This window comes from Phyllobates terribilis, unplaced genomic scaffold (genome assembly GCF_046119375.1).
Source record: "Phyllobates terribilis strain yellow unplaced genomic scaffold, ASM4611937v1 Scaffold_5__5_contigs__length_657084704, whole genome shotgun sequence".
Lineage (NCBI taxonomy): Eukaryota > Metazoa > Chordata > Amphibia > Anura > Dendrobatidae > Phyllobates > Phyllobates terribilis.
In genome coordinates, this window is record NW_027362765.1 from 184,809,807 (window position 1) to 184,826,621 (window position 16,815).

The 16,815-nt window shown below is 43.0% G+C and overlaps 1 protein-coding gene across 3 annotated transcripts in view; it reads right to left on the minus strand.

Moving 5' to 3' along the window:
- Positions 1–4,172: 4,172 nt before the first annotated feature.
- EZH1 (enhancer of zeste 1 polycomb repressive complex 2 subunit) overlaps positions 4,173–16,815 on the minus strand; it is an 89,221-nt gene continuing 76,578 nt past the window's right edge. For all 3 annotated transcript variants that reach the window (XM_073683596.1, XM_073683597.1, XM_073683595.1), the window contains 2 exons: positions 10,773–10,857; positions 4,173–9,893 (listed from right to left, as the gene is read on the minus strand). In XM_073683596.1, coding sequence (XP_073539697.1) covers positions 9,833–9,893; positions 10,773–10,857 — 146 coding nt within the window. In that variant the 3' untranslated portion in view covers positions 4,173–9,832. The remainder of the gene's footprint in view (positions 9,894–10,772; positions 10,858–16,815) is intronic.

The window sequence follows — 16,815 nt, forward strand, 5'->3', positions numbered from 1 at the left end:
TTGGCATTCTCTTGATGAGCTTCAAGAGGTAGTCACCGGAAATGGTTTTCACTTCACAGGTGTGCCCTGTCAGGTTTAATAAGTGGGATTTCTTGCCTTATAAATGGGGTTGGGACCATCAGTTGTGTTGTGCAGAAGTCTGGTGGATACACAGCTGATAGTCCTACTGAATAGACTGTTAAAATTTGTATTATGGCAAGAAAAAAAGCAGCCAAGTAAAGAAAAATGAGTGGCCATTATTACTTTAAGAAATGAAGGTCAGTCAGTCCGAAAAATTGGGAAAACTTTGAATGTGTCCCCAAGTGCAGTTGCAAAGACCATCAAGCGCTACAAAGAAACTGGCTCACATGAGGACCGCCCCAGGAAAGGAAGACCAGGAGTCACCTCTGCTTCTGAGGATAAGTTTATCCGAGTCACCAGCCTCAGAAATCGCAGGTTAACAGCAGCTCAGATTAGAGACCAGGTCAATGCCACACAGAGTTCTAGTAGCAGACACATCTCTACAACAACTGTTAAGAGGAGACTTTGTGCAGCAGGCCTTCATGGTAAAATAGCTGCTAGGAAACCACTGCTAAGGACAGGCAACAAGCAGAAGAGACTTGTTTGGGCTAAAGAACACAAGGAATGGACATTAGACCAGTGGAAATCTGTACTTTGGTCTGATGAGTCAAAATTTGAGATCTTTGGTTCCAACCACCGTGTCTTTGTGCGATGCAGAAAAGGTGAACGGATGGACTCTACATGCCTGGTTCCCACTGTGAAGCATGGAGGAGGAGGAGGTGTGATGGTGTGGGGGTGCTTTGCTGGTGACACTGTTGGGGATTTATTCAAAATTGAAGGCATACTGAACCAGCATGGCTACCACAGCATCTTGCAGCGGCATGCTATTCCATCCAGTTTGCGTTTAGTTGGATCATCATTTATTTTTCAACAGGACAATGACCCAAAACACACCTCCAGGCTGTGTAAGGGCTATTTGACCAAGAAGGAGAGTGATGGGGTGCTATGCCAGATGACCTGGCCTCCACAGTCACCAGACCTGAACCCAATCGAGATGGTTTAGGGTGAGTTGGACCGCAGAGTGAAGGCAAAAGGGCCAACAAGTGCTAAGCATCTCTGGGAACTCCTTCAAGATTGTTGGAAGACCATTTCCTGTGACTACCTCTTGAAGCTCATCAAGAGAATGCCAAGAGTGTGCAAAGCAGTCATCAAAGCAAAAGGTGGCTACTTTGAAGAACCTAGAATATAAGACATATTTTCAGTTGTTTCACACTTTTTTGTTAAGTATATAATTCCACATGTGTTAATTCATAGTTTTGATGCCTTCAGTGTGAATGTACAATTTTCATAGTCATTAAAATACAGAAAAATCTTTAAATGAGTAGGCGTGTCCAAACTTTTGGTCTGTACTATATATATATATATATACATATACATATACATACATACACACACACATACACATATAGACACTGCTCAAAAAAATAAAGGGAACACGAACAACAGAATATAACTCCAAGTAAATCAAATTTCTGTGAAATCAAACTGTCCACTTAGGAAGCAACACTGATTGACAATCAATTTCACATGCTGTTGTGCAAATGGAATAGACAATAGATGGAAATTATTGGCAATTATCAAGACACCCTCAATAAAGGATTTTTTTCTGCAGGTGGGGACCACAGACCACATCTCAGAACCAATGCTTTCTGGCTGATGTTTTGGTCACTTTTGAATGTTGGTTGTGCTTTCACACTCGTGGTAGTATGAGACGGACTCTACAACCCACAGAAGTTTCTCAGGTAGTGCAGCTCATCCAGGATGGCACATCACTGCGAGCTGTGGCAAGAAGGTTTGCTGTGTCTGTCAGCGTAGTGTCCAGAGGCTGGAGACGCTACCAGGAGACAGGCCAGTACACCAGAAGACGTGGAGGGGACCGTAGGAGGGCAACAACCCAGCAGCAGGACCGCTACCTCCGTCCTTTGTGCAAGGAGGAACACTGCCAGAGCCCTGTAAAATGACCTCCAGCAGGCCACAAATGTGCATGCGTCTGCACAAACGGTTAGAAAGAGACTCCATGAGGGTGGTATGAGGGCTCGACGTACACAGATGGGGGTTGTGCTCACAGCCCAACACCGTGCAGGAGGCTTGGCATTTGCCACAGAACAACAAGATTGGCAAAGTCACAACTAGCGCTCTGTGCTCTTCACAGATGAAAGCAGGTTCACACTGAGCACATGTGACAGACGTGACAGAGTCTGGAGACGCCGTGGAGAGCGATCTGCTGCCTGCAACATCCTTCAGCATGACCGGTTTGGCAGTGGGTCAGTAATGGTGTGGGGTGGCATTTCTTTGGAGGGCCGCACAGCCCTCCATGTGCTCGCCAGACGTAGCCTGACTGCCATTACATACCGAGATGAGATCCTCAGACCCCTTGTGAGACCATATGCTGGTGCGGTTGACCCTGGGTTCCTCCTAATGCAGGACAATGCCAGACCTCATGTGGCTGGAGTGTGTCAGCAGTTCCTGCAAGATGAAGGCATTGAAGCTATGGACTGGCCCGCCCGTTTCCCAGACCTGAATCCGATTGAGCACATCTGGGACATCATGTCTCGCTCCATCCACCAATGTCACGTTGCACCACAGACTGTCCAGGAGTTGGTGGATGCTTTAGTCCAGGTCTGAGAGGAGATCCCATCCGCAACCTCATCAGGAGCATGCCCAGGCATTGTAGGGAGGTCATACAGGCACGTGGAGGCCACACACAATACTGAGCCTCATTTTGACTTGCTTTAAGGACATTACATCAAAGTTGGATCAGCCTGTAATGTGTTTTTCCACTTTAATTTTGGGGGTGACTCCAAATCCAGGCCTCCATTGGTTAATAAATTTGATTTCCATTGATGATTTTTGTGTGATTTTGCTGTCAGCACATTCAACTTTGTACAGAACAAAGTATTCAATGAGAATATTTCATTCATTCAGATCTAGGATGTGTTATTTGAGTGTTCCCTTTATTTTTCTGAGCAGTATTATATATATATATATATATATATATATATATATATATATATATAATTTTTTTTTATATAACCCAACCCTGACTTATACTTCTCAACAACTTTGTCCCTGACTTGTTTGGAGATCTCCTTGGTCTTCATGATGTTTGGTTAGTGGTGCTTCTAGCTTAATGGTGTTGCTGCCCCTGTGGCCTTTCAGAAAAGGTGTGTATATACTGACACACAATGTTGCATATGCCAATTTTTAGTTATTTGATTCCATAAATTTAATTTATACCTATATTTTTCTCACTTCACCAACTTGGACTATTTAGTGCTGATGCATCACACACAAATCGGATTACAAACATATTTAAACCCAGGATGTAATGGAACAAAATAGGTAGAAAGCCAAGGAAGGGGAGGAGTGAATACTTTCACAAGCCACTGTAACTCAAAAGAAGCTGAATAAAATGATACTTTGATGATTCGATGATTTATTGTAGAAAAATCCAAGTTTTTCTTATATGTAAATGAGCTGTTCAGCTCATTTACATGTCCGGCTGTTTAAGCCGGACACTCATCTGCATGAAAATCTGCTTAGGAGGGTTGATCCGACTGACAGGTTAAATTTCAATGGGGTTTTGATAGCTTTATAATAAATATTATACTGTGTGAAACGGCATTGAAAATTGAGTCTGAACACTGCTTTACAGAGGAAACAGAAACTACATATACTGTAGTTCAGACAGTTAAAAGTACTGTCCCATAAACAGCATAAATCATACATTTATCATCTATCATCTCTGGGAATCTAACTGCTGAGGCCTCTACCGATTCGAGAACAAGGGTCCAAAAGGCTCCTGTATAAATGAAAGGATAGTGAGCATGTGCAACCACCACTTCTCTAACTTTTCATTCACACAGGACAATTTCCATGATCAGTGGGGATGCCAGTGGTTGTACCCCCCCCTATACCATGTTACGTGTTATAGACACATTCTGTGGATGGCCTGACAAAGGGGGACTGGCGGAGGCAGGTGATAACTTGCTGAAAAGGGCAAGGCTTATCAGAAAGGGGGAAACGGCCTAACAGGCAACAAGATGCCCCAGCACATTTCTAACACAAAGGAAGCCAACTAAAAAGTACTTGAAGACTTAGACTAGGCTGTCTTAAAATTAAACACATTTATTAACAGCATAAACCACTAACATATATTGCTAAACAGGCGCAATTTAAGACTGTCTAATCTAAGTTTGCACTGTTTAAGAATTAGACATTATTGATAAAATCTGCCCCAATGTATGTAGCTTGTATGAAAACACATACTGTATGTCTGATCTGACCTGTATATAGAAATCAACATGCTCCGGACTGTTTATTTCAAATGTACTGATGCAATAACAAAATTGCAACGTGTATAGCCTTTAATGTTATTATATAGAGCTGAAATAGTTAATTTTACACCATGCATATAACAATTTATACAAAAATAAAGACAAAACACATGAAACAAGATTTTAGAACAATGGATAGGTTCTGTATTCTTTGCCATTTTGTATTTTTACTTTCCCAGACTGTAAAGTTGTGGAATATATTGGCCCTTTATGGTTCTCATGAATCTTTAATACCATAATTCAGGTCCGGGCTTACAGGCGCGTAGACCACAAAGAAGGGACACAAACTGTTCTGTACATGCAAAGAGACCATTGCAGACACACTCCGATTATTTTCTGTATAGGTCTTGCACATATAAGAGCAGTGCAGTCTGCCCAATATCCAATACAAACAGTAGAAAAGACTTTTCACAATACTTTACTGTAGATAGAATTTCTTAAAATGTGCATAAAATTGTTAGCTATAACATGACTTTGCATACACTGAGGGTGACATCTAATCATGCATAATAATGTTTATATTTATATAGATTTTTCTCATAAGCAAATTGTAACGATTTAAGAAAATAAACAAAAAGATTAGGTGTAACAAATCCAGGACTTACGGACAAGACAAAAATTTGTGCTTTAAAGAGGATCTGTCCGCTTTCCAGACATTTTAGGATTTTTTTTTTAAGAAACTGCTCCTCTTTTATTCCTCCTAGAAATTTGTGAATTCACTGAAGACTTGTTTTTTTCCCTCTTAAGGTGTCCAAGCAGTGCTACCTGTATCACGTTTGATAAAGGGAACGGTAATGTCCAATTGTCACATTTAGTCCTTAACAATCAGGAGGGATAACAAATGCGGAGTTTTAAGGACGGATGATCCACATCTGTTATTCTTGGGGTAAGACAAGTATATGCTAAACCAGACATGTCAGGAGAGCAGACAGATCCTTTTTATCATCAGGAGGCTTTCAATATCTGATGAAGCAGAGGCCTTCTTTGGATTAAGTCATTACTTTTCTTTATAAAGCCTCAAATCGGATATCTGTTTTGTTTTTTGCACACGAGAAAAGAAAATGGACTTTTCCATCAGTGTGCTGGATCTGATCTTCATCCATCATTGGTCTGCGTGCCCATTTTCACCATCAGTGTGACATCCTATTTACTTGTATGCAAAAAAACATAGAAGATATGTATATATAAAAAAAAAAAGTTCAAGCTTCATCTACTCAGTAACCAGTAGGATGACAAATGCATGGGATCCGAGTGTGGTCTGTCTTTTTTTTTTTACTTTTCAAGGACTCATTGATTTGAATGCTCCATTTTTGGTTTTCTTTTGCGAACACATTTGTCTGAAAAAAATACGACTGATGTGTGAACAGCCCCATAAAACTATGATGGGTACATGTTCTATCTATAGAAACAAGGGATACCACACAAGACTGAATGAGGACATATTCTCTGAAATGTACATGGGCAACAGTTTAATGTGCCACAACATGTGTTTTTGAGCTAAAAACCGCGGAGGCCGCTATTTAGTTGCCCCACCTATACAGTTTGATTACAGGACTGTATTCAGATCTCAGATGCAGTCGGGTTAAACAAGCCATTGTTTTAGTAACAGAAGAAAAGGCACAAATGGACAAACTTTCCATCTTCGAGACTAGGTGCTGATCCCTCTGAAGCGCAAACCTCCTTTCACAACTATGCCCCTTGTACTGGGGTAGGTGACCAGCGGGACTTTAGGGGTACCATTATATGTGAGTGTTGGTTTTCTATGTGGATTTAGATGGGGAAACATTAAAAGAAAAACCCTGCTAAATCCAGAGAGCTAAAGTAACCGACTAACGTTGAATCATCCAATGAATGGCTCCCTGCACTTGTTAATGACAGATGGAGTAACAATAATCAACTATTTACTGTCTTTAGAACTTTTGTATTATTGAAGTAGTAAAGTATCCATAGCACCACTACTTTAACCCCGTCTGGATGTCTTGTAGATGTCCCTGTTGCATGACACACGTTCAGACAATATATTATAGCTGGTATTATACTACAGTGGTGTGGACTGAACTGCACAAAGACTGTCAGCGATAACTACAGCATATCCACTGGACACCGCCGCTTCTCTAGACAGAAAGGAAGCCAAAAACCATAGGAAATTGTTGTATTTAGCAGTGATTTTCTATAGGTTCAGATCGACTTCCTTACTCTGTTAAAACCACAGCTATTATAATTATACATAGCATAAATATGTATTGTATGGGCAGGGGAAGCGAAGCATGGGCAGCGAGGCATGGGCAGGGGCAGCGAGGCATGGGCAGGGGCAGAGAAGCATGGGCAGGGGCAGAGAAGCATGGGCAGGGGCAGCGAGACATGGGCAGGGGCAGCGAGACATGGGCAGGGGCAGCGAGGCATGGGCAGGGGCAGCGAGGCATGGGCAGGGGCAGCGAGGCATGGGCAGGGGCAGCGAGACATGGGCAGCGGCAGCGAGACATGGGCAGCAAGACATGGGCAGGGGCAGCGAGGCATGGGCAGGGGCAGAGAAGCATGGGCAGGGGCAGAGAAGCATGGGCAGGGGCAGCGAAGCATGGGCAGGGGCAGCGAGACATGGGCAGGGGCAGCGAGACATGGGCAGGGGAAGCGAAGCATGGGCAGGGGAAGCGAGACATGGGCAGGGGAAGCGAGACATGGGCAGGGGAAGCGAGACATGGGCAGGGGAAGCGAGACATGGGCAGGGGCAGCGAGACATGGGCAGGGGCAGCGAGACATGGGCAGGGGCAGCGAGACATGGGCAGGGGCAGCGAGACATGGGCAGGGGAAGCGAGACATGGGCAGGGGAAGCGAGACATGGGCAGAGGCAGCGAGACATGGGCAGAGGCAGCGAGACATGGGCAGGGGCAGCAAAGCATGGGCAGGGGAAGCGAAGCATGGGCAGGGGAAGCGAGACATGGGCAGGGGAAGCGAGACATGGGCAGGGGAAGCGAGACATGGGCAGGGGCAGCGAGACATGGGCAGGGGCAGCGAGACATGGGCAGGGGCAGCGAGACATGGGCAGGGGAAGCGAAGCATGGGCAGGGGAAGCGAAGCATGGGCAGGGGAAGCGAAGCATGGGCAGGGGAAGCGAAGCATGGGCAGGGGAAGCGAGACATGGGCAGGGGAAGACGAGCATGGGCATGGGCAGGAGAAGCGAGAAAAGGCAGGTGGGAGACAGAGAGGGGGATTTGAGAGAGAGTTATTATCATGCTATAAACTATGTAATAAGGCAAAAAAAAGAATAGTGTCTACACCATATTAAACTGTGGTGGTTACGTATTGCTGCTCGTCGGTGTGCAGTTACAGGAAAGCTAAGAGTAAATCTTACAATACTCATGCTGATACTTTCTGCAGCATTATCATAAACTGCAGGGCTTAGAGAGACAAGTTAAGCGGCACTTTACATTTTATATGCAACATACAGTAAATGTTCAATAGCTCTGTACTGATCCTTATTAACAGCCTGTATACCAGCTCATTGTCAACTAGGGCAGAATTTTATATTCCAAAGACCCAAGAGCATCAATCCCTACTGCCTCAATGTCAGCACAGCTATATAAGACCTCATGTCTGTAAAAATGTTGTCTGAAAGGTAGGTCTCCTAAATCAGGTCCAGTGCCTGGAGTGAAAATTACACATCACAGATTACAAATCATAAGAGCAAGATTTGTACAAACAATGAGCAGGGAAGTAATGCAACGAGATTACAGCTCTGAAGCAATTCTCAGAATCAGCTATGTATACTTATTCAGTAATACCCTAACCACATCAGTACCAGGTAACAAAGAAAGCATTTACGCTACATAAATGCATGTATACACACTGTAAATGGTTTTCAATGGTTAATCGTACCAATGTATAATACTAATTTGCATGTCTATTCGTTTTAAAGTGCATCTGCAAGTGTTAATATAATGTGAGTATTGTCTACGATTGATACGTACTATCCTGTATATAATATTTGTGTATATGGTTATCATAGTGATTTACTCTGTAATATATTGAATAATGCACCGCACAACTCCAAATGCTTAAGATACCACTGCATAAAATCACTAGAATGATCGTCCAAGGCATTAAAACTCCATGGTAACGTCTAATATAAAATGTCATTTTCCAGCAGGGAATACATCTATATATAGTTCTGTAGAAATAATATCTGTACACTCCACGGTAACACATAAAACCTTACATAATATTGAAGCGTGTATGGAAGGAATATACAGCTACCTTCCACCTTGTAACCTGAAGCTGTGAAGTAGCCACTTTCTTAGCTGGTAACATGCACAAAAAGAATGTCCGTAAGCAAGCGTTAAAGGGATAGTCCAGGACTTTGATGATGATTTTCTAGGTTTGGGATAGGTCAACAATATCTGACTGATCAGCTGTTAGCAGGCTGGATGTTCAGTGTCCTGTGCTTTTCCAGATCTGTACACTGTGTAGCGGCCGATCTCAAGTACTGCAGCTCAGGTCCCCTCACTTCAATAGCAGCTGTGCCTCAGCACCAAAGATTTGCCACTGCACAGTGTATGGAGCTGTAGTGTCCTGGCGCCGTACAATGTAGAGAATTTAGCATTTCCCTTGCCCCACTTTTCTAAAGTAAAAAAAAAAATAAATATGGTAAACGCCATATTGACAAACTATTTTGGCAGTTTTCTTTTTAGAAAAGTGCTGTGAAAGGGAAAAATTAAGCTTAAGCGGAATATCAGGTCCACGTGCGGCGCTCCGAGTGTACAATTCATGCCAGAAAGTGATGCAAGTTATACTGCAAATCCTGAATATAGTAATAAAAAGCACACTGAATTATGAGGTCACCAATATGGGTATAAGGAATGCCAGTCCTAATATATTCCTTCCACTGTGAACCTGGGACCGGGTAAGAGCTGATTGCCAATGGAACTGGGGGAGGCCTGTAGCACACCAAATTACGAGTACCCTAACTATAAATGCCTCATTGGCATTACAGTCTCCTGGCAAACCAATAATGAGCGCATTGGTGCCGCCTAGAAATTGTATGGTTTCACACTGTGCCATTTACAGGTCCACTTTGGATTACACGAAGCAGACTGAAGCATGGATCGTTGTGAAGAGTTTGTGCTTTAGACCGTATGTGACTCAGGGCATGTTATATAATGAATGTGCATCCAAGAAATGGTCAGACCAATTTATAATGTCCCCTCGATGGAAAAAGCTAGGACAGGCGACTGAGTATGCCGTATACTGTAAATATAGTCACATACAAGGATCATCTCTGAACCTGCTCCAAAGGTTCATGTAAGTGTTAGTGGAGCCTTCCATGATCTGTCTTACCAATACATTCACAAGGAGAATAGGTCACAATGAAGCGTCAGGACAAACACACAAGTTCAGTAGATTATTGCCCGGGACGGTCACAAGGTCCAAGGTGAAGGATATCAGATGATATCAGTCTCTCTCTCTATGCCCACATATTTCAGAGCGTCCGCCTGACTGTATCTGCAAAGGAAATTGATATGGTATGAACTTGGAGTGACAAAATAGCAAAATTTTACTAATCTGCTGAAATGTAAGTGAAAAAAAATTGCAATTTTGCGAAAGGCGAGGTTGAGCAGAAAGATGTGACTTCTTTTCACGTCATTCTCATCTCAGCTCTAACAAAATGGGCAGGACGGGGGTGTGACGACCCCCGCTTGTCAAATTCATGATGAGCAGCAGCGTTCGCTGTGCCACAAATATTGAACCAGCAGAGGCTGGAATAAGATTTGTGGTGAGGCGCACAACACTACACGCCTCGCCTGATTCATTAAGAGGCCTGTGCCTCCTAATGAATCTGGAGTGTCCACTCTAACACGGCCTCTCATCAAGAAAGGTGAGAGAAATGCCGGCCTTGATGAGTCGGGGCCAATGTCTTGTATTATAAGGGCGTCTGGTGCTTTTGTCTAAAGCAGGGCAAGTGGTGCGGATGTTAGAACTCTGCTGGCAATATTACTCGGCATACGTTATTTCTCCGCTATAGTTCATCCAAGGTGGCATTACAGTATGTACAAGGGGTAAAACTCTACAGACAGACTACGCTGAGTGCCATAGAACAATTCTTGGATATCACTGGCGTCACTAGACCTGGACACACAGCTAGGTTGTTTTTTTTTATAGATGTTCAAGATAAAAGTGTGTTTTACATCAACAAAATGTGTTGTGGCGTGCTCTTCCGGAACACTGCACTCCAGCGATCTGACTATATTGGGGTGGGAGTGTGTCAGTGCAAGTAAAGAGATTGTGTTTTTTATATATATGTTCCTATATTCTTATGTTACGGATTGTATATTCATACGAGGTGATATTTGCACTCTCTTGTACATTCATGGATATTCTCACCGATAGTCAAAAAACAGCTCTTCTCCAGCCTGGATTGCCCGTTTGGCAAATATTCCAATGCGGTGATCTCCATTCACCATAACCACTTCAAGACATAGCAAAACTAGAGTTACTTAAGATTAAAGCGGACATTACAAGTAGATCTGAGCAATATGTCTGATGTGTAATATACACACATTTTCAAAATTGTTGGTACCCCTCGTTTAATGAAAGAAAAACCCACAATGGTCACAGAAATCACTTGAATCTGACAAAAGTAATAATAAATTATCTATGAAAATGAACAAATGAAAGACAGACATTGCTTTTCAACCCTGCTTCCACAGAATTTAAAAAAAATTAAACTCCTGAAATAGGCCTGGATAGAAATGATGGTACCCCTGAAAATAATGTGACAAAGGGACATGTTAAATCAAGTTATGTCCACTAATTAGCATCACAGGTGTCTACAATCTTGTAATCAGTCAATGGGCCTGTATATAGGGCTACAGATACTCACTGTGCTGTTTGGTGACATGGTGTGTACCACACTCAACATGGACCAGAGGAAGCAAAGGAAAGAGTTGTCTCAGGAGATTAGAAAGAAAAATTATAGACAAGCATGGCAAAGGTAAAGGTTATAAGACCATCTCCAAGCAGCTTGATGTTCCTGTGACTACAGTTGCACATATTATTCATATTATCATATCATATTATGTAGTCAACCTCCCTGGACGTGGCTGCAGGAGGAAAATTGATGACAAATCAAAGAGAAGGATAATACGAATGGTAACAAAAGAGCCCAGGATAACTTCTAAAGACATTAAAGGTGAACTTCAAGCTCAAGGAACATCAGTGTCAGATCGCACCATCCGTGGTTGAAATGCAAAGTGGACTTCATGGGAGACGACCAAGGAGAACACCATTGTTGAAAAAAAACCATAAAGAAGCCAGACTGGAATTTGCCAAACTACATGTTGACAAGCCACAAAGCTTCTGGGAGAATGTCCTATGGACAGATCAGACAAAAATTTAAGTTTTTGGCAAGGCACATCAGCTCTATGTTCACAGACGGAAAAATGAAGCATATCAAGGAAAGAACACTGTCCCTACTGTGAAACATGGAGGAGGCTCTGTTATGTTCTGGGGCTGCTTTGCTGCATCTAGCACAGGGTGTCTTGAATCTGTGCAGGGTACAATGAAATCTCAAGACTATCAAGGGATTGTAGAGAGAAATGTGCTGCGCAGTGTCAGAAAGCTTGGTCTCAGTCGCAGGTCATGGGTCTTGCAACAGGATAATAACCCGAAACACACAGCTAAAAACACCCAAGAATGGCTAAGAGGAAAACATTGGACTATTCTGAAGTGGCCTTCTATGAGCCCTGACCTAAATCCTATCGAGCATCTTTGGAAAGAGCTGAAACATGCCGTCTGGAAAAGGCAATCTTCAAACACGAGACAACTGGAGCAGTTTGCTCATGAGTCGTCAGCCAAAATACCTGTCGAGAGGTGCAGAAGACTCATTGACTGTTACAGGAATCGTTTGATAGCAGTGATTGCCTCAAAAGGTTGTTCAACAAAATATTAAGTTAAGAAGAACCATCATTTCTGTCCAGGCTTATTTCAGGAGTTTAATTTTTTTTAAAAATTCTGCGGAAGCAGGGTTGAAAAGCAATGTCTGACTTTCATTTGTTCATTTTCATAGATTTTTAATTTTTTATTACTTTTGTCAGATTCAAGTTCTTTCTGTGACCATTGTGGGTTTTTCTTTCATTAAAAGAGGGGTACCAACAATTTTGACCACGTGTGTATAATAAAACTTCCAAACACAGAGAAGGCTAGATGATATCTTTAAATCATTTTTTAAAAAGGAAAAAGTGACATCAGAATGTGATCTATTGTTTAAAGTAAAACAAAAATAATAAAATAGTTAAATGTTAACAATGGCCTATAGGCCTTATGCTTCCTGTTCTGTATAGATAATGAGACTGTTAAAAAGTTATCAACACAGACAGGACTAAAATGAAATGGAACCTCCCTATACATAGTAGGGATCCACTATTCACAATAAAATGATGTTACAGCGCCCCTCATCCCGCTCACAATGATTACAGCATGCTTATGCTTCTATGCAAACAAATGGAAGAACAAGTGTCAGTCTATCACTGCTAATATCCATGGGAAGAATAAGTGGGAAAATCGCAGTGGCCAGTGTGAAAAATTGCAAGAGCTTAGATTTTTAATTTGTAACAATAGAAAGCAATACGAGAAAAAAATCAACATAAAAACCTGATTTAGGCTGCGTGCACAGGTTGCATTTTTTCAGTGCAGATTTGTCACAAAACCTGAAGGGCTTCCTGATGCCAGCAAAGTAAATGAGAATCCTGAAGTTTCAAGCACACGTTGCTTATTTGTGACTTACAGATTTAAATCTGCAGTGTGTCAAGTCTTTCACCGTTTTTGCTGCAGATTTCACCCATGTTAACGAGTAGGGAAAAATCTGCACCAGAAATGCAAGTAAAAAGGCAGTAAAAATGTGCTTTTTGCCGCTGCGTCTTTCCTGCCAAGAGATGCAGAAATTTCTGCACCAAATACTTAAAAGGGTATTCTCATCTCCAAGATCCTATCCTAATATGTAGTAGGTGTAATAATAATAATATTAGCAAATACCTCCAATTAGAAACGTAGTATAGTTCTTCTGATTCGCTATGTCTCTTTCCTCATGTGCAGACATTGCAAGACCTTAGGTATACATGGTTACTACCACTGATATAGTGACAGTTAGCTGGTTGCTAGTGGTCGTAACCATGGATACCTAAGGACCTGCAATGCCTGCACATGAGGTAAGAGATATAGCGAATCAGAAGAACTATACTACATTTCTAATTGGAGGTATTTGCTATTATTATTACACCTACTATATATTAGGATAGGATCTTGGAGATGGGAATACCCCTTTAACGTGTGAAATACCCTTAAACAAAGGGTCACTTTCCGATGACACATTTCTCTGAAATATTGTAAAACTTTTAGCAAGTTACAAACACTAGTAACCAATTAACTCTGGTTCAGTTCTGAACATGGTATAACAATCACTACTTCAGCACTTCCATGGATCGCGGAAATCACAATCTCTATGAACACCAGCCATGGGCCGGCATTCACAGCAGGTTCGTAATAACTTGCACGGGGGTCATCAGCAGACCCCTGCCTGTCATGACAACCCATCGGCTCCCCGAGATCACGTGACGGGCGCCGATGGTCGGGATAAATGACGCACTTAAGACCGGTGCGTGTTAAATCCCGCTGCCTGTGAATGACTGGTTAACAGCCACGGGCGGAGCACCGCTCCACTTGCAGCTGTTAAAGGCACATGATGGCTGACTAAATCAGTCATCATGTGCGGGGAAAGATGTGGGCTCGGCGTGCGAGCCCATAAAGGAAGGGACACGACCTTTAATGGGTTAAAGAAGTTTTTTTGTTTTCACTAAACCAGTGTACATATGCATGTAGTATAATGTAGTCTAGTGTGGCTGCTAATATACTCACCTACCGACATCTTCTCCAATATCCAGCACTGTTCTGCTCCTCTTCTCAGTGACATCACATCTCTTCAGACTCTCCGGGTCACTATGAGTGAGATCGAAGTCTCTTTTACAATGTAAGTATATAGAGCCTTGTTCTAACACTCCATAGACTTACATTGTAAAAGCCACTTCCGGGTCAGACAGAGCACAGAGTGACCCACAGAGTCTGAGGCAGGGATGTCAAACTCAAACACACAGAGAGCCAAAATGAAAAACTTGGACAAAGTCGTGGGCCAACCAATATACAGAAAAATGGGCCCCACATTAGTCCTCCATACAGTATAATGGGCCCCACACAGTCCTCCATGCGGAATAATGGGCCCCACATAGTCCTCCATACAGAATAATGGGCCCCACATAGTCCTCCATACAGAAAAATGGGCCCCACATAGTCCTCCATACAGAAAAATGGGCCCCACATAGTCCTCCATACAGAATAATGGGCCCCACATAGTCCTCCATACAGAATAATGGGCCCCACATAGTCCTCCATACAGAATAATGGGCCCCACATAGTCCTCCATACAGAATAATGGGCCCCACATAGTCCTCCATACAGAATAATGGGCCCCACATAGTCCTCCATACAGAATAATGGGCCCCACATAGTCCTCCATACAGAATAATGGGCCCCACATAGTCCTCCATACAGAATAATTGGCCCCACATAGTCCTCCATACAGAATAATGGGCCCCACATAGTCCTCCATACAGAATAATGGGCCCCACATAGTCCTCCATATAGAATAATGGGCCCCACATAGTCCTCCATACAGAATAATGGGCCCCACATAGTCCTCCATACAGAATAATGGGCCCCACATAGTCCTCCATACAGAATAATGGGCCCCATATAGTCCTCCATACAGAATAATGGGCCCCACATAGTCCTCCATACAGAATAATAGGCCCCACATAGTCCTCCATACAGAATAATGGGCCCCACATAGTCCTCCATACAGAATAATGGGCCCCACATAGTCCTCCATACAGAATAATGGGCCCCACATAGTCCTCCATACACTATAATGGGCCCCACATAGTCCTCCATACAGTATAATGGGCCCCACATAGTCCTCCATACAGTATTATGGGCACCACATAGTTCTCCATACAGTATAATGGGCACCACATAGTCCTCCATACAGTATTATGGGCACCACATAGTCCTCCATACAGTATTATGGGCACCACATAGTCCTCCATACAGAATAATGGCCCCATAAAGTCCTCCATACAGTATAATGAGCCCCACATAGTCCTCCATACAGAATAATGGCCCCATATAGTCCTCCATACAGTATAATGAGCCCCACATAGTCCTCCATACAGAATAATGGCCCCATATAGTCCTCCATACAGTATAATGGGACCCACATAGTCCTCCATACAGTATAATGAGCCCCACAGTCCTCCATACAGAATAATGGCCCCATAGAGTCCTCTATACAGTATAATGAGCCCCACATAGTCCTCCATACAGAATAATGGCCCCATATAGTCCTCCATACAATATAATGGGTCCCACATAGTTCTCCATACAGTATAATGGGCACCACATAGTCCTCCATACAGAATAATGGACCCACATAGGGCTGATGGTTCTGGTGTCGCAGGTTAAATAAAACCACCCTGCAGGCCAACCAGTATACAGAAAAAAGGGCCCCACATTAGTTCTCCATACAGTATAATGGGCCCCACACAGTTCTCCATACAATATAATGGTCCCATATAGTCCTCCATGCAGAATAATGGGCCCCACATAGTCCTCCATACAGAATAATGGGCCCCACATAGTCCTCCATGCAGAATAATGGGCCCCACATAGTCCTCCATGCAGAATAATGGGCCCCACATAGTCCTCCATACAGTATTATGGGCTCCACATAGTCCTCCATACAGTATAATGGGCCCCACATAGTCCCCCATACAGAATAATGGCCCCATATAGTCCTCCATACAATATAATGGGCCCCACATAGTTCTCCATACAGTATAATGGGCCCCACATAGTCCCCCATACAGAATAATGGCCCCATATAGTCCTCCATACAATATAATGGGTCCCACATAGTCCTCCATACAGTATAATGAGCCCCACATAGTCATCCATACAGAATAATGGCCCCATATAGTCCTGCATACAATATAATGGGTCCCACATAGTCATCCATACAGAATAATGGCCCCATATAGTCCTGCATACAATATAATGGGCCCCACATAGTCCTCCATACAGAATAATGGGCCCCACATAGTCCTCCATACAGTATAATGAGCCCCACATAGTCCTCCATATAGTATAATGAGCCCCACATAGTCCTCCATACAGTATAATGAGCCCCACATAGTCCTCCATACAGTATAATGGGACCCACATAGTCCTCCATACAGTATAATGGGTCCCACATAGTCCTCCATACAGAATAATGGACCCCACATAGTCCTCCATACAGTATAATGGGCCCCACATAGTC